The sequence below is a fragment of the Aphelocoma coerulescens genome, chromosome 3, assembly GCF_041296385.1.
Source record: "Aphelocoma coerulescens isolate FSJ_1873_10779 chromosome 3, UR_Acoe_1.0, whole genome shotgun sequence".
NCBI classification, from domain to species: domain Eukaryota; kingdom Metazoa; phylum Chordata; class Aves; order Passeriformes; family Corvidae; genus Aphelocoma; species Aphelocoma coerulescens.
In genome coordinates, this window is record NC_091016.1 from 101600824 (window position 1) to 101626448 (window position 25625).

Consider the following 25625-nt stretch of genomic DNA (forward strand, 5'->3'; position numbering starts at 1 on the left):
GTAGAAGAAAGCCTATCTGGTGTAAGTGGAACAAAATACAAAAGGTGATATGGGAATAGCAGGCAAGGACATCTGTGATTTACAACTGTCAGGGATTTGCAAATTAGTACCTATATCACTAAATTATTACATTAAGCCTTATAGCAGTTGTATTGATGCATCTGTCCCCTCCATGTTTTTATTGTTTGATTGGCATTTCTTCACATGACAATGATTTATTCTATGACTGAATGAATGACAAAACCAAAACACATAGTAATCAGCTAAATATTGGTTGTACAGGGTTAAATTCCACATCTCAGAATGCAGATTTCCTACTCTTGATGCATGATAAAAAAAATAGAAGTTACATTTTCAATTATCAAACTGTATAGTTTGCTTTTCAGAAGAGTTAACTTTCTTTATAAATGAAGTAGATTGAGCATATCAAGTGTCAGCTGGATACCCCTTCATTTTCAGCTTACATTCATCTATGGCTTACATTAACACAACACTAACACGAAAGTGTTCTTTAAACATGGTGACGGTCTCTGCTCTCACAACAAGACGTAAGATTGCAATCTGTTAGCAATCAGTCGAATTTTATGGAATTTTAAACCAAATCACATCATCTTGAGTGAGTTTTACCAACAAAAGGCCCAATTATGCACCATTTAAGTGTATAATTCAATGACAGTTCGAGAAGCAATGTGATTTCCAGAAAGAAGTAAAAAAATATATTAGTTCAAGATCCCCACTAAGAAAACACAGGTGCAACAGTGTTTCAGTCTGGCATGAGTTTTGTGCCTGTCTGACACTGCTGTGCTGCATCTGGGAAGAGGTATGGACTGGCTGCAAACCAGAGGGCAGGAAAAGGGGCTCTTTATAGCAGACAGGTGGGTGGAAGGAGTAAGACAAGGTGAGCAAGGAGAATTAGCCAGTCCACTGTTGCTACACAAAAGTGCCAGAGCACTAATCCAAGTTCTACTGTGTGTGTAAGAGGCCAAGAGGCAGCCTTACTTTGCCTGTCAGTTTTAACTCCAATTTACTTGTCATTAACAATAATAAAAAAAAAAGTCCACAGTGAAGCAGTAAAGAGCTTGCTATGCTGAGGAGAACAGAAGACTGGTTCTGTCTTCCTACACCTCTTCAGTTTCTTAATGGTAAAAGGGATGGCTCCAGACAGACTGAACATTAATCATCTGGATTCTTTTGTTTAAATTGTATGTGGAGAGAAACTGTAAATAACAACGTGACCTTTAACACAGATTCCTGTCCATCTCTTCTTTATTGGTATATAAATCTTTCCTGAGCAGCTGAAAGGCCAGCGCATCTCTAGCACTACATTAAAGAAAGAACTCTACCACGTACACACAGAATGACTAAGTTACACCAACTGCCCACTAAACTGAGGAAAAGGCCACCCTGAGCTGTAACATATAGTGCATAAAAATTCCAGTCACAGATTAGCTTTTTTTGCATTAAGCTGATGAGTTCAGGGCGTACTTGCTTGACTGATCAAAATGTCTTCATTTTAAAAGCAATATGGTTGCTTGTGAATGTCATGATAAGTTGCAGAACTGCATGAATAATGCAGCAAGGACACAGGTTATCACGTTCTTCTCACAGTAGTAACTGTTGGTTAAAGGCCATTTAGTAGCAACTACATTTAAATTCTCAGATAAAGTGGCCTATAGGAAGTTTAGTCTTCCCTCAATGACAGCTCAATGGTCTGTGTCTTTTACTCCTGCAGATGCAAATATTTGCCTCAGTAAATAGGCTTTTGACAACTTTGGTTTTGTAAATTTAACTGTCACTCCCTATATGGTTTGACTGAGAGATTTTAAACAATTAATTTCTGCAGCAGTTACACTTATTTCTCTTCTATACAGCAACACAGTATTATGAAGCAAATGGCAACAACTGCCTGGTATGCATGTCCAGGTTCTGTGCTCATTTCCAATACCACCAAACTCCCAGAAAGCTAAACTGCAGCAAAAAACAAGTGCACCCAAGTGGTCCCACATTTATTAGGCATTAGCTTTGATAGGTTAGGTATAGCCTTTCAATCTACATACAACTCAGGAGGGAGAAGAAAGATGATTCCATAAACAAAGACTTTTGGATTCATTTCACTTATTAACTACATGGAAAGCAGAATCCACATCAGTTGTATCTTTGAAGAAAAGCTTTATGCTTAAACCTCTCCTTACATTCTAACTGTGCTAAAATGACACACTGCAGCAAGACTGAACACCATTTGCAGGTTTCCAAGGACATAATTCGATGGGTTTCTAGGCACATCTTCCCAAGATTGTATTAAAAGAAAAATACAGATTTTTACAAAGGAGATTAATTTAACACAGACTTTCAATTAAGACTCTTACCACAATGAAAACCTTATAATAACAATAAACCCCTGCTTTTTAGGGGGTGCAAAGGGAAGACACAAGAAAGCCAGACTCAAGCACAAGCTGTCTCTTTAGCTAGCAAGAAATCCATAGGCCTATGCAGGAAAACACCTTGCTGGGTTATTTCATCCAGACTAACAAAAATGAACTTAACCTGCAAGGGGAAGAATTGCTTAGGGGGATGACTACAACTATGTTTCACATAGCCTGCAAGTGGCCTTTGCTTATTCCATTACACCACAAGTTTTACAGCAAGTAGAATCTTTACCACTGACATATGGCAAATAATAAGGCAACACAACCTCTTTACATCCCAGGACCCTCCCTGGAAATGAGGGCGCAGGTTGCCACCACTGAACATGACCTTCTTCTCTATGGACATCATTGATTAGACTGGACAGCAAAAGCTTAGTTGTTATAATGTATTTCTGGCCTAACTTATATGCTAACACCTAGAACTTTCCTTACTTAATTAAAACAAAAAAATCACACTAATTCTTAGTTCAAGACAAAAAGAGTTTGAGCACTGTCTGAAATAGGGACACTTTACTCATTTAAGCCTCTCAGTAAGCACAAGGTCAATTTACTTTTAACACAGACACAAGCACAAACACAAACCCACTATCTCCAAATAAGAAAAAAAAAAGGACTACTATGAGTGTCAAAACAACCCATGCACTCTTTTTACTGAAGTCTCAGCTTATAAAAATTTTGACAATATGTGGAGTCTAAGTCCTAATAACAGTATTTTAAATAAAAGGGAAGTTTAACTGTTCTAGATCAAGGCTTGCTTAGTTGCTTTTTGCAGCTTGGCCAAAAAGGCAGAAAAAAATTTAATGCACTGCAAGTAATGGAAGCAAAGCACAGTGATTCTAACCACTGAGCCACAAACCATACAGGGAGTCATGAGAAAAGTCACTTGGCAGTAACAGTCGTTCTTCAAATAGAAAATTATCAAGAGTTTGTTTTGGGCTTTTTTTCCTCCTCCAGGCATAGCGGACGAAGTTATTCAATTCTAAGATGTCACTGCCATTAAAAATGACTGATTGTTGTGATGACTAATTAGCATTTGGTAGGAAAGGTTCTTGACTTCTAAAAGTTGAGAGTATCAGTCTCTGACAAGCACACAGTAGTCAAAATGTTGTCTTTAGAAACAGAGGGTTTCTCTTTTGAAATAGTGGTTTCTCAAGGAAAGCACTATAGTTCATGTTCCAAGTCCGGATCCCCCTTGTCCTCTACAGAGAGGATCACAAAGTTCCCATCAATCATAAAGAACCAGTCAAATTTTCCTCAGTTTAATTAGAGGTGTCACTCTAGTCACAGAAATTAACTGTAAAAACACAGAAAGAAAACAAATCCATGATTACCATCTTAGTAGTTTGTGGATATCGGGCATGGCTCTTTTCTCCAATAAGCCTTTGCCATTAAAAAAGTCAAAGAAATGAGAAGGAAGGTATAAGCTTACTGGAGTCTCAGCTTTCATCTGGGCCCGCAACTTCGCTCTCATTTCTTTCTCATTGAAATTGGCACTTCTTTTTACATACACTCCTCCATGCTATCAGAGAGAAAAAAGAAGAAAAACGTTAAATATTTAAGTAGTTTAATGCAGAATAGTTGATAGAAGAACAAACAAGAGACAATTACAAGTCACCTTTATGACTCACACTGCAAATTGCCCACAAGATATTTTCTCCTATCACGAAAACATGTGAAACTAATTTTACATTTGCATATAATTTAGCTCACAAAATCTGTTTAAATAAAAATCATATAAAAAAACCCCAATGCATAAGACTTTTGAAGTCTTGTTTAAAGGTGTTAAATAGTTAACTAGAAGATGGCATTAGAAGTGACCCCCAGGGTGTTTATTCCCGACAATGCTGACATGCAGCTTCATTTGTGTATCAAGGGAAAATCACAGGACTGAAGTTACTCACATTCAAGCACTTACAGGTCAATGCTTTCAATTTTATGTGCCCACTCTTACACAGTAACTAATGCAAATACTGGGAATGCAGGTATCATACTTCTACATACAAAATTTATGAATAGCACAAAAGTAACTAGAGTAGATCTTGAAAACCTCCATGCACTTCACTAGAGAATCAAACTTTTAATAAAGAAGTTATAACAAGATAATAATTGAATGAGTAAACCAAAATCCTCAGAAGACAAAGAATTTTATAGACGGATTTTTACTGAAAACTATTATTAAAAGTTAAACTAGGTCCTGGAAGTGATTAATTTTAACTTGTTGCACACAAGTTATTACAAAACTTCAGTAAAAGGACTATGTCAAAGTAAACACAAAGAGAAATTTGCCGTAACATTTCTCTCTTTTACCACATTCTTTTATCTACAGAGAAAGAGGATGTAAACAAACATGCACCACCTATGAACTACTGATACAATGAAGTCGGGAAAAAACAAAATTAGCTTCCAAATAACAGAATTTCGGGTTTAAGGTACATTGTTTTCATGGGTTTTCTAACTGACTCCATAACTTGGTAATACTCTTTTCTGTTCACCATGACTATTGGTATCAGGATTTGTCAGACAACTTCTGTCCATTTATGGTTTTACATGCTCTTAACAGAAAGGTGACAGTAAGATTAAAACCACTAAGAGCTGAGCCTCATTCAAATACCTGATCTCATGAAAAGATACAGTACATTGTAGAAACAGGGGTGGTGGCTGTGTGCAGAGCTGTGTCCATGGCATGGATAAGAATAAAATTTGAGGGGTTAGGAGGAGGCAGGCAGAAGAGGTGGTCATGCAAAGTGCTTTCAGCCTTTGCTTTTCATGGTGTGGAGAGATGGCTGTTTAGCTAGTGGTGTTTGATGTGACTTTTGAGTTCTTCAAAAGCTGCAGTGAAAGGGAACAGAAAGCCAATGATGCATTAACTGCATACTAAATGTTCTGTCTTAACTTTATCATCTGTGGTTCCCTCCCAAGGTAAAGTAGCCAGCTCTAACACTCAGCTCTGCTGCTTTGACTGGCATGGGACCAAAACCCTGAACAGAATTCCCCAGTTCACTGAGTTTGGCTGTGGCATGGTATCAGGACCATCCCACAAGCAGTTTAACAGCTCCAGACAGAAAGCAGCAGAACAGAAGAACATTTCTTCAACTGTGTAGTAAACAGAGAGCCTCATGTTATTTCCACACTCCACATACAAGACCATTTCTAAGATCTGACACTATTAAAGGGAAACAGAACTCTTAAGCAGACTGAAATACAGTTGTATTCTGACACTCACCACAACCACCCCTTCCAGGAAGGGAAACTCAGTTTGGTATCAGAAGAAATTAATCTACTATGTAAGATTTCCATGTAATTGATAAGTCATCATTCTCTGTGAGCTCAGCTAGCTCAAGCTTTGATCAATGAGAGAAACCTGGAATCAAGGTCTTCCTGTATCATCAAATTACTAATCAGCTGCAGTAAACTGGAAAAATACTAAACCAACTTTTCCTTGTTTGATTTGTCAACTTGGACAAATGAAGTTACTAGTGGACTGTTTGGTTGGGGACACCATGACACACACCAAAGATAGATCTGGTGTCGCACGTCAGATATCGTAATGCTCAGAAATAGATTTGCACTTCTCAAGTAAATGAGCACAGAGTCACGTAATGTAAGAACAGACAAAGTATCTCAAGATCAGCGTTCGCTGCATTCACCCCATCACTAGGTCAGGTCCCTGTGGCTTGGGTACAAAGCTGAAGAGAGGCAGGATATGTGGCTAAAACTCAGGAACGACCAAAAGGGTACACAAGCTGATGCTGGATAACAGAAAAGATAAAGACATCCTATGTTAAAAAGTCAAGCAAACTGTGGGGTAACAAAAATACTTTTCAAAATTACATCCCAGCCTCATCAGGGGTATAAGATAAACAGGAATGAATTGGATATACAAGCGAATTGGAGTGATGGGATTAATTGGTAGCAAATAATAGGGGCAAAAAAAAAATTCAGATCCACCTAAAAATAATAAAGACAGTTCTATGAAAAGAAATCGGTTCTACCTAATACATCAAACCTGGAATATAATAGGTTAATTTAAGTGTTTCTTTTCTTTCCTTGCTATTAGATAGCTGCCTCAAAGAAGAATGCTAGTTATGTGATTGTATATAGCTCAAATTCCCCAATTTGTATTGCATTTCCTTTTCAGTAAGAGATCAAATATATGAACGTTCTTCAAAACAGATTTCTGGAAGTACTGTTTTTAAGGTTGTAATTTTTTTCCGGTGTACTTTAAAAGCCCCTCTCTCAGTCAACAATGGATTGTGTTTACAAATATACTTCCTCTGTGCCTGAATTTCACTCTCCTGGACATCCAGACCACGTTTATTTCCAAACAGGATGTTTACCTGAGGAAGGGAATATGAATTCCGTAAGCATAGCGTAATTATGTGGCTCTGGAAACTTTTAGTGGAGTGTAAGTGACATCACTGACAGAACATCAACAGGAAGGGCAGGAAGTGTTTCATGTTTTTGCACTGTTTGGTGTGATAAAAACAATAAAAATACCTATTAGCTTGCACTGCAGGCCTTCTGCATCCCATCTCAGTCATTTAAGCATATATGCATCACCACTGCCTGTCAATTGTGTCACTGATTTAAATATATATATATAAATATATATAGTCACCCCTCACTAAATCTTGCAGAAGTTTTATTTTTTGAGGAATCGAAAGCTGAATAGGTTTTATTTAATACATACATGTTTTGATTAAAAATGTAGGTGACATTCAGATTAATTTCCACAGGAACCTCCTTTTAATGGTCAATATACCGGTCAGGAAACTGAGCACCGGATATTCCACACAGCAAAAGTAATTTTCCAAAATCTTGATAAAAATGATTTCTGGACACCTAGTGATAGTGGATGGAATATATATCCTGTTTGTATTTTAATTAAAGCAGGCTTAAATCACTACCACTGCAATGACTAAAGGCAAGGACAAAGAGCAAAATATTTCCATGCAGCAGATCAGTCACTTTAGTGGACGAAAAGTGCAGAGAAGCATTAGGGACAAGCATTAGACAACTGAGAATTCTGTTTTCTCCTAATGCATACCCTTAGTGAGGTATGACAGGGTCTGACAGTTTGTAGTTATTTAGGGGACTCGGACAGAAAACCCACCAATTAAAGAAATTGTGAACCATTTTCTCATTTTCTCTTCAGCATATACTTCTCTAAACATACCAATTTTAGCAGAAACAATGCCAACCACCCATGCTCCAGCCTAGATCTATAGCCTACTCACTAAGGTACTCATCCAGAAGACAACAAAGATTTTCACCCATCAAGCTGAAGACACTGGATGGGCTCCAAAGATGAGGGAAAGAGTAAATCCTCCTATTTGGACATACACCTGTAGTTGCCTACTCTTCATATACTCTTTTACAAACTAATATATAGTTCCAATCATACCCAGCATAATATTGCTCTTTCTCTCAATGTTCTCCACCTTCTTGCCCTCTTGGACAGGGCTCACAGTCAATTCAATCAAACTGTCTAAGTCTATTAGAAGTATTTTCCTAAGTGTGTGCGTGTTTGGTGGTTGTTTCTGTTTTGGTGTTTTTTTTGGTTTGGGGTTGATTTTTTTTTTTTGGTGCGTTTTGGTTGGGGGTTTTTTTGTTCCTTTTTTTTTTTTTTTTCTTTGCTTGGGCAGTGGAGTGAGGAACAGAAATCAGATTAAAGTTCAGAGAACGCATTAAGATCAAACAGAGAAGACAAAGAAGTCTTACTGAATAAGCACTTTGGAACCACTACCCAAAACTCTACCCATTTCTGTTCTAATAACTAAGCACCCATTAAACCCTGAGGTAAGTACCATGAAGCCTTTTCTGCTCACCTAGAAAAAGGCCAGTACTTCCAAGAACATCCACCTCTATATTTTATTTTGTTTTACATAGGAATAGTTCTGCTTTCAGAAAAAGCAAAGAACAGACAATAAATTCACATAGGATTTTAGGGAACTAAGCCATCTACACTACTCTCCACCATTTTAGACTGAAGATCATATCCACTCAGAATGTTGGCTGTTCAGTGACCATGGCCCACTGTTTCTCAGTAATTGTATGCATTTGAGGCACATCAGGTTGAGCTCTCAGACTAGAAGGAACAAAAGGAATATTATGCAGAAAGAGGAAAAAGAAAAAGGTGGGAATACTGTTAAACTGAGGTTTTTGCTTAATTGAAGTCCAAAATAACCATCAACACCTCCATGCTATACTAAGATCCAACTTCTCTCTTTTATATTGTGCTAAAACCAAAACAACTGAAAAACAAAGAAGTACCTCAAACAGTAATGCAAATTTACTCCCAATTTGTAGCATGATACACAGCAAAAAAAGTCTGTTTTATGCCTTCTGCTAACTGGAGTTTTGGACTGTTAAAAGAACAAAGTTCAAGAATATTCTGAAATACTCCTAACAGACTACAATTTTAATTATATCCATAATAAGTATTCATTTAGAAAACTAAACTGAGTCTTTAGGAACCATCTTTCAACTAAGATACATACCTAACTGTAGTTAGAGTGAAACCAGATGCTTTCATGTTCAAGTAATTGAATGCTAGCTCAGAACTACATCTTCACAGCATGCATGGAAAACAGGGGGAAAGTACATCTTACATCTTTGACTCACAAACAGCAAGGAAAGCACGAATGGGCTCACCTGTGAAAAGTACCACCCGTACAGCGGAAGCCATTTTAAGCCATCCTTCAAGACATAGCGGACGTGCCCGAGCGCGTTCTGCCTGATCGCCAGCATGTCCGCGATAATCCAATCAACTGCAACGACAAAGCCCAAAATAATCAGTTAAATTAGCTCTTAATTGCCACCGATGAAACAAAAAGTACATGTTGTATGTATAAAGTCATCAAAGGTTTTTGAACCACAAGCTCTTGCTTGTTAGGGCAAGGCTGGAAAGAGACACAGTAAACAGACAAGCAGATTTTTTAAATCTATGAAAATGTTAAGACAAGCAAAAAAATACAAACCTGTACACTGATGATTTGATAAATATATTACATTTTCTTTATTTTTTGGCAAATCCCCGTAGATAATTACCTAAAAAAAAATTAAAAAATATGTGGTATTACTTTATAATTTATTTTCCTTGCATTAGGCAGTGATGAGATCCAATGCAGTAAATGGCTATTTACTAGGAAAACTGTCAGCAAGTTAGCACCATTAACAGACAAACACCCTATCACTGCTTCAGTACCCACCACACAGACAACTGACTTATCAAAAAAGCTGTAAATATTAATGAATGAGTGCTTAAGAAACTTATTCTGTTCTTGTGCCTTAGCCCTAGAACTGGATCCATGGAAGGTGACTTTCCTCCACAAGCTCCCCACGTTAATATAACTGAAGCTAATGAGAAATCACAGACGTACAAAATCACCATTTAATTTATACATCTAACGAATAAGACATGCTTCAGCCAGACATTTGCTATCATTCAAACTAAAAGGGTAATTTTTCCTCGATTAGCTCAGGAACAAAATCTCAACCATTTGCCGTGATTTTAACTACCAAGAGTGAACAAAAAAGCATGAAGTTGAGGGGTGCCTTTAAATTAGTCTGTGGCTTCCAGACAGCAGGTTTTTAAATATTTTTTTCTCTTTTACATTAAAGACACACTTCAACCTTGTAGTTTCTCACCCCTGAAAGGTACTGGTCTACTAGTGAAATAACTTCTGAGAGCATGACTACAAAACAAGATGCTGATGCTGGAATCCTAGTCACCCTTTTAAAATGGATTAAGTCAATTATTTTCAAATATAAAATGAGAAATTAATTAATTTTAATTCTGAACTGAAGAACCAATGCAACTGTTCAACTACCTTTAATGAACATTTTCATTACTTAATGAAGCCTAGCCAGTAAATTCTAGGTAGGCTTACATCCTTGCTCTGCCAATGGACATACTCCTTGTTTCCTGAAGTTGGCTGTTATCACAGCTTTGACATTATTCCACTTACCAAAAAAGCAAAGTGCTATATGGAAGGTTTTCCCACTTATTATCATCAGTTCCCTCATCTGGGCAATACTGGAATTTTATCAGGAAGAACTAACTAACATTCAGATCCGAACTGGTATCATTTATTATGCCAAGTCTCATATTGATTCTTACATAGAAGGTCTTTACCAGCATCTCTGGAAAATCTGTCCATCTCTCAGGTAACTTGTGATACTGGATGGCTAACGCCTTATGCTGCTAACTCTAGGCAAAACCCCCACAAGAACACTGTGTGTTTTACATTCACGCTGTTATTACTTTGAAAATACACTGTTGATCAAGTTGTATTTTCAAGTCCGAAACCAGATATTGTCAAACTGAGAAATTCAGTCAATATGTGAACAAGAGATCATTCAGCATATAGTAAGAGGATATAACTTAACTTTTTCCAAAAGCGAAAAAGAAAAGGCCCGTACAATAAATTCTAACTGAAAAACATTTGTAACAAGTCAGTTCACAAGTATATTCTGAACAGAATTTGAAAGAATTTGAAGAAATTTGAACAAGATTCTGCTATAGGAGTAGTCTTCTCATCAAAGTACCAGAATTTATAACCTTACTGCTGACACTAGGTACCACACACAGATTAGAGAAAGATAGCAGTCTGAGGGTTGAACCTTACAGTTCAGGTGCACAAAGTCCTCTGAAATAAATCCTCTTACTCTCACTTATAGAGTTAAAACTTCATTTTCCAAGTGTATGCTTTCCCAGCACTCTTATGCACAAAGTCCATAAATACTGTTTTCTTTAATTTTAAGTTAAGACTCCACTACGCAGTTTCTGGCAAAGACAATTTTAGAGTAAGAGACAAGGCCCAATACAACAAATCACTAAACCAGAAGGTCCTGAATGTTATTTGAGCTTTTCTAAAATGTAAGAAAAAAAATAAGAACAAGAGGAAAACAAAACCTGCCCTTGACCCCAAGAGCTGTCCCACACAAGAAAGAGGGTTTGAAATATACAATTTATAACTTCAACTTGTAAATATTTCCAGTTTAATGTACAAAGTCAAAATCTCAGTGCAATCAGACCCACAATTTAAAGCACTCACTTCTGACTATTGCATGAGTAAAAAAAATATAAAGGATCGTTCCCTTAAAAAAAATGTATGCCATTGTCTTCCAAATATAACAGTTAATCTTTGTAATTTTTTATTTCAGTAAGATTGGATCTAGTTCTAGTTTTTAACCCCAGAGGAACACCCACTCACTGTTCCTGTAAACAACTTCTATGCACAACATTACGGCTTACCCTAAGGGTTAGATGTGTTTACGTGTAATGGACCAAAATCTTTTACTCATGATAAAACATACAGCCATACTGTTGTACAGAACTGAAAAAGGAAGAAAAAAGTCTTATTTATAATTAATTTTCATTAAACACACAAAACCGGGATGTTTTATTTCAAAGCGAAGATAAGAACGAGAAAATCTGCAAGCTCTATTTTGTTTGCTCAGATGGCTCAGCCTAAGAGGATGCACCAGCTTTATCTGCAGCATCATCCACTTCAGCACTGCCCATTACAATAATCTCGAGAAAAGGCTTACAGAGTTCATCAAAGGCCAGCAAACAGCCATTCACCTTAGACACTCTCAGTTAAAGAGCTGAGCTACAAACTTACAACTGTTACTACAGCTAGCTAAGAATGGCAACTTCCAGCCTGCAGTCCCAGGAGACACCCACTCTCTGGGCACCCACGCAGCTCTCCTGAGACCAAAGCATTTTTGCTTTATTGGGCTTCTGAAAATATTCACCATACACAACAGAGAGATAACAGTTAAGAGCTTTGAATCCTACAGAAATGTCCTTTTCCTTTGAGATGGTGTCTGACGAATTAACCTGCTTGTGGATAAGCAAGAGAAGAGTCTCCTCAGGACAAGACTCCAATTTCTGGCCATCTGATGTGTTTAGGTAAACCAGAGCACCTAATGTATACTATAGCTGCAGAAGGAAATAATACAGTACTCTTCTTCATGGTCTCCAGAAAACCTCTGACTCCCTGCTGTTTTTCATGGCTAACTTTGCAGAATTCCTCGCTGAAGAGGCTGTGCGGCCTCTGACTCCTCATTTGCTGGTGCAGAAGATGTTTGGGGGCCACAGTGAATTAGACTCACAGAGTATTCTGAGTTGGAAGGGACCCACAAGGATCCTCAAGTCCACCTTTTAAGTGAATGCCGGTATGGGGATCGAATGACCTTGGCACTCTTAGCACTGTGCTCTAAGGCAACACTGGAGTGACTCAGCAGCAACAGCAATGCAGAAACAAGAGTCCACAGCACCCACCTGTATTCAAGCCCCTTTTGAAGCAACCTGAAGACATCAGAGTGGCTTCAAGATTCCTAGCCCTCCTCAGAAGAGCAGTGCTGCTCCCGGGCTGCGCAGAGGATAGGCAGGGGTGGTCTGGCTCCCTGCAGCCAATGCCAGGGAAGCAGTGCAGGACATGCTTGGGAGGCAAGTTCAATTTCAGCACAAGGTACCTAGTGTTTCACATATTTAATGCATGGCCCTCCAGATACTACAGTATACATATACTCTACCTATCTATCAGCTTAATGAACTGATAAGTGCCCTGTCTGCCACAATGAAGCAAGTGAGGAACCAATTCATTTAGAATAGAATCTGCTATGTTAAAAAAAAAGGCACAATGAAGTCAAACAAAGAAAACAAGTCAAAAGGAAGAGCAACATAGCAAGCCAAAGTAAGCAGAGATTTGAGGGAACATGTTTAAAATGCAGATTTACAGTCTTACACTGCAAACATTACTTGTGTACACAACACTGAAATGTGTGCTTTTAGCCATGTTTTGGTTGCTTCACAGCCCAGTTCACAGTAATGGGTAATACAGTTAGTGTTAATGTGGGCCTTTCACATCTGTTTACACAGCAGCACTGTCAAACTCAATATAGTGAGGTCTCAAATAAAGGAAACTGGATGCTGTTAGATCCCTTCTGTGGGAAGGCTGGGACCCAGCTTCCATGGATGCCATATACCAAGCTGTTCACAGGCTCAGCGGCCACAAGACATACCTCAGGGTGTCCTGTCCAGGCGAAGCTTTGATGCATTAGCAGGTTACAAGTAGCTCTGCTGGGAGAATGCACTAATTCAGTGATAGGCTGATCTAGGCTTGCAAATAGGAGCTCCTGGGTGATCTGGTGACACCAGTTTCAGCTTCCCTACCAGACTGCTTTTTCCAGCACAACAAATTAAACTCTGGCTGTGCTAATAGGTAGGTCATGTAGCAATGTGGAACAGTCCTGCATGGTAGCCACACCTGAATAACTCATAATTTGCACAGGTTTTCACTGAAACAAGGTGGACGCTCCTAACTTAGAGTTAAGAATTTTATTTCTTGCTTATGAAATCTTTACATACCAAAGAAAATTAAATAGATCATTTAATCACATCCTAGCTATGTCAGCTCAGTAAACACTGCCACAGCAAAAATAACTGGAGGTAAAAGTAATCATACTATCAGAAGATCTGCTTGCAGGTCAACTGGTGATGACATCAAACTCCTAGCAAAGAGATTACCTTAATGTTGTAATTGGATGTGGCTGATAATGGGAGGAGTTAGAAGCTGATCTGCAAGCAGATTTTCTGATAGTGTGACTTCTGCTTCAGCAGTATTAAGGCAACGCAACTGGTTATTGCTGGTAAAAACTGAGGCCATCTCATCTGATGTCTATCAGTCTACCAGCACACTCAGTCTTGGCTCCTCAGGCTTCTTAACCCTCCTCCCTTCTCTATTCAACAAAGCAGGTGTGAATTGAAGAATGAACATCTTTGCTGTTACTTCAACAAAACTTATGTTCAGTACTTTGTGAAAGCAGTGCACTGTGTTCAGGAAAAACGTCAGCTTCAAGCAATAGCAACTGGAAAGAAGGATAAAAGCAGGATAACAGGGGGAGAACATTCCTTCCCTCTTCTAGAGAATGAGTCAAGACATCAACAAGACATCAACACTTAAAAAGGACCATACAGACTTCCTACTCAGCTGTACTACCCTCGCACCTCTCTCCACTATTTCTTCATGATTAATAATCAGGACTGTGTGCTCTTTGGGTTAAGAGCAACTCTGTTAGCTGGGCACTACTACAACATGTCTACTAAAATAAATAGTATTCTAGGACATATTTCTCATCTGTTTGTTAAAACCCTGGATAAAATTTTCTGGTGAAAAGGTGGAGCTTGCACGAACAAACCACTGAAACAACTACCATGTAGCAGCTCCTGAAGTCAACATACACCCTGTGCAAGCTGACCTCTGCAGCATTGCTGCAGATATCTTCAGCAAAGTTCTTTAAATTCTCTTAGACTAAAAATGTGCCTCATGTCACAAGTCCTTTGAGCTTCCAGAGAAAGTACCTCAGACCACAGAATCTATTTACCCTGTTTGACTAGAAGCAGGCTCAAGACAGGATACAGATAAGGAACCTGTACTTGGGGCTGACAAATTTCTCAGGTTTTCAGATGTCCTACTATAAGAATTTTAAATGTTTATTTTTCTTCACAGAAGACGAATAAGCAATTTTATTCACATTTAACAGATACAGGTCTCACTTGCCTACAGCATAAGGAATATGAATACAGCAGAAGAGGAAGGACTTTTATGTTTTTAGTTGCATTTTCTCTAGATCTGAAAGAAAAGTTTATAAATTTTCTAAAAATGCCTTTAGGACACCCAGATTTTAGGTAATGATCATACTACTGCTACACATCATAACCTCTTCAGGGACTATCTGCCCAGTACAGAATTGCACAAGTCTGAAGTCTGGTGCTCAGACAGCTCTAACAAGCTCAGCAGCATAAAATCACAAAGCAATCCATTTTATTGAAGCAGAGTTCATTCAAACGTTCTGCAGCTATGTGTTTTACTGGGGTTCAGTGAAGAAAACCATTGCTAAGAGATTAAGCTCTGAGGAATGTTGAACAGATTCCTATATGCAATGTAATTCAATTTTTTTTTAAAATACATTTTTGATTTGATTCAACCAGAGGGCACAGAACTTTAGAAAATACACTTACTGCCATTTTATTTCCTTTGTGTAAGAAAGCTATAGTAGCAACTTATAGAGATTAAGCAGGACTGAATCATACCATCTGATGTTAAATATGAAGTCCGTACATTCTTACTTTCATACTAGCCTCCAGCCTTATGGTCTAAATTGACAAAGTGTTATGAATGGTTATACTTCATTCAGTGTACTAGATACATGTATAGAAATCATTTCGTTTTGATGCTGACTGTAAAGTTTCTGAGCTGAATTAAAGATAAGTGTCCCCTGTACTCCTTAGCTATCTGATGAATCCTTAAAAAAATTTAAAAAAAGGCATTTGCATATCCTATATGTTCCTGTCTTGACAACAGAAAAAAAAGGCAAGATTTATCATGATTTTAAGATTCTGGCATCTAAAGTCTGAATAAATCCTATTTAAAGCCCAAATAATTTACAGATCTCTCTCCAAATTACTTGCTTTTGATTACAGTGCAGTTCAATAGCACGAACTCACCATTACAACCAGTGACCACCTGGGAAAAATCAAAATTAGACCATCTAACATTCATCATAAATCACAAGTAATGGAATTTTTTTAATAATAACTGCATGTACTTCAGACATGTGTGAAAGGAGATTATTTATGAGATTTCGAAGTGAGTGTTTTTCTGAACATTTGTCATCTTGCTATTACATAAAACCTGAACACTTCCACTCTTGTACTAGAAGGTGTAAGTATTCCACCTGTTTCAATAGGAGAAAGTCTCCTTTATAAGCCTTTTCCATCTCTGGAGATTTTTTCATGCAGATTTTTGTAATTTCTTTAGAAGAAAGGCAAAAGCAACCCACACTTAATGTAGCCATTGTTTATTGCCCTTCCATAGTGGAAAATACGTAATGTCCATTTAAGTTCACTCTGGAAATACCCTTTGCCCACCAGACATGAGCCAGAAGCAGGAAACCTTGAGCCAGTTTGCAGTTATTTCCTCCATCCAGAGCTCTTTGTAATAGGAACTTCGCTTCTAAATGCCTAGGACTCCATGGAGGAGTTGCTTGCATCTTTATTTGTAATACTGTTACAAATTGTTTGTATCAAGTACAGACTGAAAATTTCTGTGAAGCTATCAGTGAGTTAACATGAATGAGGATGATTAAGAAACATCTCTAGTCTCTGCTTGTGATTGTAGAATAGGATTTTTGAAAGCTTCTCCACACATCATTGTCAGTAATATTTAGAATTTAAATACTCTGGACTTTCACAGCGAAGCAAAGGCATCACTACACAGCACAAGAACATGGAGGGAGGTATCCACAACAATTCTGGCTCCAGAACTGAACACAGTAAACTGATCAGCCTCAAGAATTGCCACATTAAAAACACTCTCGTGCTCACCACCACAGCCAGTTCACCTGCAGCTTGCTTCGGACTATGCACTATGTTTGCCTGCTTACTCAAAAAAAACCATGCATGCCCTCAGATTCCCAAGTAGCCTTAAGAAATGGAACAAAATAAGTCTTCAAGTCAATCCGTAAGTTCACCAGGAAAAATTACTTCACTGCCAGAATACAGTTCAAAGCAATCCAAACTAGTATTTTTTCATATCTAGTGCTAAAATACAAATTTGACTGAATCATGTGTAGCTTATTTAATATTTAAAAATCAAACTAGCATAAATGCTGTTTCCTACTCCCACAGATGATCTAGTTGTAACAGAGAAGATGACAAGCAGTATGTGACAGAAATGAAAAGAACAAAAGAAAATAATTTCTCTGGCTTTTTATACCAAATCCCTTCACAGGATAAATTCAAACTGACAGAAGATAGATTAAAGAGTATTTTTCCCTTAAGAAGATATGCTTCCTCATAATTGTAATGTCAAAATCCCTGACATCTGAGCCTACTTTATCTAACACAACTAAAACTGAGAAAAAAAGGATATCCTGCCTGCAAGCCTAAGGCAAAAAGTTTGAAATAACTGCACTCAAATGTTTAACTCTGAACAGAATCTTCTCTTAGCAAGAACAGTGTCTGATGGTAGAGTACCAGGAGAAAAAAACATCTAAATTAACAATCATCCTTACATAAAGTATCTAGACATATTATGTAAGCAGAAGAAAAGGGCATGGAAGAGCACTGTAAAACTCCACAGCCCAGCACCTACCAAAACACAGTTAAACACAAAAAGAGTAAAGTGTATAAAACTCATGCAGATTAAAAAAAAAAGTGGTAAATACAACTTTTATTTTCAAATATAACAAATTTATGCAAAGTCAGGATAAATTGTATTGAAAAATGCATATATCAAAAATCTTAAGATATTAAAGTATATTTAAATAGAAAATTTTAAAATCAAACCATGAGATTGCAAAACTTACTGGTCAAATACTTGGAATCAGAATTTGTAAGAGCATTCAAACTTGCCCTTTGATTCCTACCTGACACATACCTTCTAATATTTTCATAAGTGCCTGCAGCTAACTTAAAAATGTAATCGCACATTTTTTAAATTGCGGACTGCAACAGATATGGCTGATATAAAATTCAGATTCAGTTGTGACTTGTCAATTAGAAAACATATGCTAGGCAAACCTCCACACAAAGCTGCTAATTTATAAACCCAAACAGCAGTTTTGGTTCAGGTAGCTGATACTTGATTTCTAAAAATGCTAACAAGACCTCAGTTTTAATTTATTTATTTTATTTTTCATATATCATACAGTAAGTGGAGGATGATCAGGACCAGCACTGAATGTGGAACCTCTCTACACTAAATTCTTTCCAGATTGCCCCAAAGCCAAATCTGTAGTACGCTGGAACTCTAGATGGTATATTGTTGAACAAGAGTCCTGAAGGACATCACTTTCACCTTCAAATCTACAGTCAAAGGCACAGAAAAAAAATTAAGATATATGCAAATATCTCGTTTGCAATATCTAAAACAGAGCACAAAGTTGACATACCTAATCTATCTATTTTTGCTGCCTCATACCATGGTTGAACGTAAGAGTCTAAAATTAGGCATACATCTCAATTTGAAAGCTGCATCCCTCGGGCTTAGCAGGTATCACTTAATTTCTGTTTTAATAACACAAAGAACTTTGCTGTATACTACAAAAGACATATGTCTGGAGACAGCTGTACACTGAAATCTCTAATGAAACGAATCAGGGTAAACCCTCTTAATGGAGCTAGAAAAATTTCATCACAGCAGAAAAATTTCAATGGGCTTCTTTCAAAAGTTTACCACACAAACGTAATACACTTCACTACCTTCTCCTAGTTTCTTTTCAATCTTTGCACTGCACCAGTTCCCAAATTTCTATCACTCCCCCAAGACCTTGACTTCATTATTGCTACCATCACAATTAAATGACAAGTTATGATTATTTTAACCTCTCAACATGCCTCACAACAAGCAGCAACGTAAGCAGGTGCTAACTGGGGTTACTGATGCAAGCTACATGAACTAGGAATGCTCAAGCCCTTGGAGGCTGCTCACCTCCCACCTGAGCTTAGAGGTTTGCCTTGATGGCAGCTCAGCTCCCATCCTTGAGCTTCCTCAGCTCCCACACCATCCCAGTATCCTCCCACTCCTGAGCTGCCACACAGGGAGGAGAGCTCAGGAAACTCAAGCGCTGGTTCACACACCCAGGCTCACGCCAAAATGCAATTGCCAGCACTTTCTTTCCAAACACAACTGAACAAGAGTGAAAAGTTATGTTTCCTTTGGACTTTCTGGTTATGGCCTTTGTCTGGGAAAAGGGTCCTCATCTCAAGAGGAGTCAAACCCTGTCACTCACGTCTACCGACAGGAAGCAATTAGAAGCCAAACCTTCACCCTGCCATTATGAAGGCTGGTTATGATGCCTCCCCCAGTGTGGACAGGGAAGAACCAGGTTCCTAAGAGATGACAAAACACCTCACCAACAGCAACCAGAAGCAACTCCCCTCCTTGTATGCTGCAACTTGGCTGTCAGACTTGCACTGCCTCTTGGCTTCCCACCTCCCACTCCCTCAAGAATTACCTGTTTGGCAGCTGGAAATGAAAAGCAGGAAGCAAGTAAAGATAATCTTGTCTGGGAAGCTTGCTGTCCTGGGAATAGAGATGGGCACAGACATTCAATTTCACTGCAAATTGGCCAACAGCTCCGACTAAGCATCCATCCCAATATCAGACACCAAGCTCTCCTCACATATTTCCTAGAAAGCCAAGATATGAAAAAAGTCCCAGGCTCTACTCCACTGGAAAGCATCATCAAGAGTTCAGCAGCACATTAGCTCCACAAGTTTTAGTTTGCTCTAAACCTACGCAGTTTTCAACCCCGATGAGACACAGCAAGTCCAAGCTTCAGTATCAATCCAGGAAGCACACTGCACTGTTTAACAGGCATCTCTTGTATTTTATAAAATAATCGTTCAGCTCTGCTAAGCAACACTGAGGTATTATCTGATTCTTACAGCCTTTCCAGAGTCCTGTAAAGACAATGAAAACCAGAATTTCATAATGTCTTTAATAAAAACACCACTTCCAAAAAATCCTATTCATCAGGAAGTGGGGGTAGGGAAGACAGCTGACACAAGCACTGAACAAAATCCATGTGCATTAATTCAATTATGGATTTCATTCAATTGTCAAAACCTTTCAGATGAAAATAATCCTTTAGGAAGCAGTCTGAATGATGATTTCTTCATTATTTCTTCACCAGCATTCAGTACAAAATATTAAATGCAATTACAACGAAAAGAGTTGAAGAACATTTAGTCCTCAACTGATCTGAAACACGTGCACAAACACAATAGGCATTCATTTCATCACCCTGACAGCAACTGGGATAAAATGCTCAGGGTCAGAGAGAGATGAGAGCATTCATCATATTGAATTACTAGTCCTGTCAGCCCTTCAAACATCCTAATCACATGCATACTTGCAGCCAATCTGGTGTTCACATTCTATGGTAAGATTCAACTGTTCATTGTCTGTTCGAAATAGAAGAGACCAGACTTCCCTAACACAGTAAAGACAAAAGCAATAACACAACCACAGTTCATCAGCTACTTGATGATTCAGAAACCTGGGCCAAACCAACTATTAGCACCAGCAGGCGCAAGTCCTCTGAAATGCATGAATTGCACCTGTTTTTACCAGTGACTGCTTTGGCTCATCACTGCTGAAATTAACATCCTTTGCTCTCTGAGACTCTCTTTACACAGAATTCTTCTCACTTTATATAGTGAGAAGCACCTCATATACATTCTTCCTAGAAACAGTACTGTAGGGCACCTGTGCCTTACGGCAGAACAGGTGCGAAGCAACACAGGGCCAAAGCAGGGACATTCTCTCTATGCCACTTTCCAACACACCACATTTACATTTTCATTACTCTGAATTTATAGAGATTATTGAGCAGCACTGTCACAATGCCACAGATGAACTAACTTCATATATTTATAGCTCCTTAATGGAATTCATGGACACCCGCTAAACTGTAATTTCACGGACAAACATACACAGCATCATAGGATTTCCCTTTATAGTCATACTGGCTTTGCCCAGTTTACCTCACAGCACTGGGATGTTGTTGTTGCTTTTTCTACTCTCAATACTGGTTCTTCAGTCTTCTATAGCCAACTCTTGCATGACAGTCAGCAAAAAGGACTATTTTTGGCAATTCATTAATGAATTCTAATATTATTGGAAAACCTAAACTGATGCCAAGTTAGCTTGAGTTCTCTTAGGCTTTGTAAAACAAATTGTTCCTGTGGAAAAAAACTGAGTTGGACCCAAAATTTAAAACGAGAAAGTATTTACAAGTAAATACTTTTTGCTTACCAATCAAAAAACTTTTACAATTACTTCATGAGCCACTCTCTAGGACATAAAATACCCAGAGCTCACAGCAATTATAGCTCTACATTTATTTTAGGTCTCAAGTCAAAGACTTAAGAGAAAGGGAAGGACTAGTATTCCAAGATTTTCTATCATGCAGATCAGGTTATCACCTTACACAGTTACATTTCAAAACAGAAGAGTTTGCTACAAAGATAAAAAGTCTTCCTACCATGAACTACAGTTTTTGTTTTAAAAGAATTGGCTAAAAACATCCAAGTCAAGAAGAACAAAAAAAAGAAGAAAAATACACTTGTGCATACAGTCATGAGGGGGAGACAGGTTTAGATACTTAATGGATTAACAGCAGATGATAGACAGAAACATCACTTCTTGACAGATAAATAAATAGAAAAGAAATATCACAATACACTAGTATTTCAGTCAAAAAACCAGTCATCCATGTTTATGACCCTAACCAACTTTACCCTATTAATGCTCAACTCACATTACTGGCAATTTTGGCAAATTATTTTAAGATCAGACAGCTCAAATATCCACAACTGGTTCAGTGTTCTTGTATTGAAAAACCACAAATACCTTAAGTGTAAAACCAAAGAATGCTAAACAGTACATAATGTTATAGACATTTTAAATACAGTAAGACAGCAACAGTGCTAATAAAAAGTCACTTAAGCATCTGTAGAATCCTCATGAGTGAGACTATGCAACAAGCTCCAGTATTCTGATGGATGAGGCTGTCATCTCCTATTTATCCAGTTACAAAAATAAGTATCCCAACACATTTCAATTGATTGAATAAATTAATAGATCTGAAAGAGATGCAGAATTCCTCCCTCCCATGGTTATTATGGTGCCTTAATGGTGGTAGAGCCCTACAGCTGCCTTTATGAAGCTACTATTTTTGCTAGTTTATTGGAATTTAGTTTAATGATGCTACACTTCTGCATCCAATTAGTGCCTTAAGACAGCCCATCCACAGTAGCTCTCAGGTTACCATCCCAGTCTCACACACTCAGGCACATGGTTAACTTTCCACTGTGAGTTTCAAGTTCAAACATGTAAAGCATTCCCAAGAGTAGGTCTAAAAGGACACTCTGTTTCTCTCCCTTAAACAAACGGGGACTATCTTCCAGTTAAATGATACATGGATTTTAAGGGTTACAACTCTTACCTCTCTACACATGTATCGTATTTTCCAAGTTTTTATTTACCTTTCAGTGGCGGTTACTATTTTATTTATCCTACAACATATGCCTCCTCTTCCACCATTTCTTATCATTATTTGTTGCTTACTGTGACAAAGCATGTCTATTTTAATATTGTCCTAATCGATCTCCTGTTAGTGGACTGTAATTGATCACAACCATTTTTGTGTTCGTATGAAGTTTATCAATGCAATGAAACAGAGGTCAACAGATAATGGCTGCCTTTTTGTTTCTTTTGGTTAGCATTTTCCTTTCTTTAATGTCACAGGCATTTTTTGGATAAAGTTTTTTTAAAAAATTCTAAGTGTTTGCTACTGTCTGCACACCAATTGCAGGCAACTTAAGTAGCTTTTCCATTACAATTTATATATCTTGATTTTTGGCTCTCATTCTTAGAATAGGTTAAGTTAAAGTACTACACTGCTATTTTCAGCAGCTAATGACCAAGGTGTGTTACTACACATCAAGGTATCTGCACTAGAGACACTACACAAAACAGAAGGCAGTAAGTAAGAAGTACTGTAAGTACTTAACCTGTGAGCTACAGCTCCCTCTTCTCTTCCCCTTTTTCTTTTTTAATATATAAAGCACAACACAAGTTAGCTTATTTGGACAAGAAGTAAGGGTGAAGTTACTTAAGTTACAAGCTCAATCAAAAACTACCACTAAAAGTGGTACTTTTGTATCTGCTCTATTTACTCTGATGTCAAACTGTGCAACTGTTGTACCTTTAGCTGGCTTTGTGGGTTTCCCAAGAGTCAGTATGAAGCAAGGCCTACAACTGCACTTAGAAGCGGAAATTAGGGGAGATCTAGCCTGATTCCAAAATAAGCTTCATCAGAGAGTGGAAAAAGGCCTTAGCTGTAACTATGAGAAGACTTTCTTTGTATGAGCTCTGTCACCTCTCAACACGTACTGGTATTCCTTGTTCTCAAGCACCTGAAGCTGACACTAGCTTCAAACACACTTCTGTATATTCAAAACACTTTGAAGGTCATGTTTAGGCACAGAAAGCACCTGCCATTTATTATTTTTTACATGCAGAATTAAAAGTCTCCTTGCCTACTCTGCAAATTACAGACAAATATATAACTGCTCAAAAACTGAGCACTTTGTGAGGTATTATCACCTGAATGCAAATACCCCTCTGATCACACAAGAGAGACCTCCAATTCCAACTTATTAACCTGAAACCGAGATCCTGAATAATCACAATCCATGGCTGATCCAAAATTTAAGGGCCAAAGAGTGACATAGGCAGACTGCCGAAAACTGAAAATATGTAATAATTTAGATATTAAGTAATCTATTTATTAAAAACTTGTACGTGTATTATGTACAATCATAGCTGATGACAGCTTTCTCATCTGCTGCCAATTTAATGTTACAGATGCGCAGCACAGGCCACAGGGGTTCAAAGTGTGCAAAGGCGGCTGCCATTCAAGTGCTGACAGAGCACGACCGGTGTCGCATCTCTTCCGTTTCCCCGACCTGCAAAACGAACACAACACCAACACTCCGTGAAAAGCATCACCAGAGGAGCAGCGGCGGCTGCGGAACGAGGCGAATCCTCTGCGGCCCCGGGCACAGGCCACGGCCGCACCTGCCCGCGGGCCCCACGGCGGGCGGCCCGAGGGGGCCGGGGCGGCGAGCCCAGAGCCGGCACCACCGCCGGCCTCTCCCCGGGCCGCCGGAGGCCCCCTGCCCCGCCCGGCCGGCTCACCTGCACACCCGTGTAGTTCTCGAAGAAGAAGAGCACCATGCTCTGGTAGATGGTGTACAGCCGGTCATCCACCTCGCGGTAGAAGCGGGCGGGCAGCACGGCGGAGAGCAGGCGCCAGGCGCCCCAGGCCAGCACGTAGGTGGGCGCCGTGCCCATCATAACGGCGGCGGGCAGCACGTAGCGCATGGAGTAGGTGTGCAGCACCAGCGACAGAAGCATCTTCCCGCTGCCCCCGGCCTCACCGGGACACCCACATGGGCGGCGCGCTCACACACAGCCCCGCAGCCCCGCAGCCCGCATCGCCCGCCGCGCCGGGCACCCCCGCCAGGCGGCCGCGAAGCAACAGCGGCGGCGGCGAGCGCGGCCGGGAGGGACGGGGAGAAAGAGAGCGGCGGGAGCGGACAGCGGCTCACGGCTCGGCCAGCGCCACCGCCGCCACCATCTTGCCCGGCGGAGGCGGAGCCGCGCCGCAGGAAGGCGGCCCCACGGCCGCCGCGCTTCCGGGAGGGAGAGAGGGAGGGACCGCTGGCTCCGGCCTGGCCGGACCGGCCCCGCCGGCGGCCCTCGATGCGGCCCCGGCCGTGTCCGCGGCCCCGGCCCCGGCCCCGGCCCCATCACTCCCCAGTAAGAAGCGCCTGCAGCGAGGGGCCGGGCTGCTCGGCTCCGTGCAAAAGAAGGCACACGCGTTTATAACTGATGAGCTTAGTTGGTATTAATTGTAACCTAGCATAGGTTAGAAGAAAATTTACTCCTTTTTCCTGGCCGTCCGCCGCCCCCTCCCCCGCCCCGCACTTTCGGCCTATGAGTCCAAAGTGGACCACTAAAAAAATTGCAGTTCTCCCTCCGCCAGCTCCAGGCACAGCGATGCTCTGGGTTTTGGAGGCATTTCACGTGCCAAGCTTGCGCTTGGACGCGTTCTCGCACAAGCAAGCAGCTGCCTGCCTCGCGTCCTCTCTTCTCCGACCCCCAATCTCTGCCCCCAATACCCTGGTGGCAGCAGATGCCAGAGGCACCAACTGCTTTTGAAGAAAATGCAAGAGGTCTTGCAGAAAAGAGTCTAATAACCTTCTCAGAAGAAATTTCTTATTAAGCTTTAGGCCATAGTGAACGAAGTATTTATTCCTTGTCTTTAAAAAATAAGTTCTATCCTGAAGCTCGTGGAGATCTCATTGTTTTGAAAGAAGTGGATGCGCAATACCTTCTGCTAAAATCTGTGTCCTTTGCCAGGTTTTAACTGGGGCAAGCTTTGTCCTTTGCTGTTACTGACCTCTTGCTAGCTGGTTTTTAGTGTGTGTTGAAAATGGCATCCTTCAGTTCATTAGTCTTAGGCATAAAAAGACGTCTTCACCAGTTTTAGAATGTTTCCTTTTTATTCCTTTGAATGTTTTCCCCCTGTATTACAAAGACTGCCTGT

The 25625-nt window shown here is 39.5% G+C and overlaps 1 protein-coding gene across 2 annotated transcripts in view; it reads right to left on the bottom strand.

Annotated features, from left to right (window-relative positions):
• The window catches only part of AGPAT5 (1-acylglycerol-3-phosphate O-acyltransferase 5), a 55525-nt gene extending 30849 nt beyond the window's left edge, over positions 1 to 24676 (bottom strand). The window contains exons 1-5 of one of the 2 annotated variants that reach the window (XM_069011470.1): positions 24212 to 24376; positions 23829 to 23979; positions 9407 to 9476; positions 9081 to 9196; positions 3856 to 3945 (exon numbers count right to left, since the gene is read on the bottom strand). In XM_069011470.1, the coding sequence (XP_068867571.1) occupies positions 3856 to 3945; positions 9081 to 9196; positions 9407 to 9476; positions 23829 to 23979; positions 24212 to 24279 (495 nt within the window). In that variant the 5' untranslated portion in view covers positions 24280 to 24376. Of the gene's footprint in view, positions 1 to 3855; positions 3946 to 9080; positions 9197 to 9406; positions 9477 to 23828; positions 23980 to 24211 lie in introns of both variants that reach the window. The other variant, XM_069011471.1, reaches the window with a different exon arrangement.
• Between the last annotated feature and the right edge of the window lie 949 nt (positions 24677 to 25625).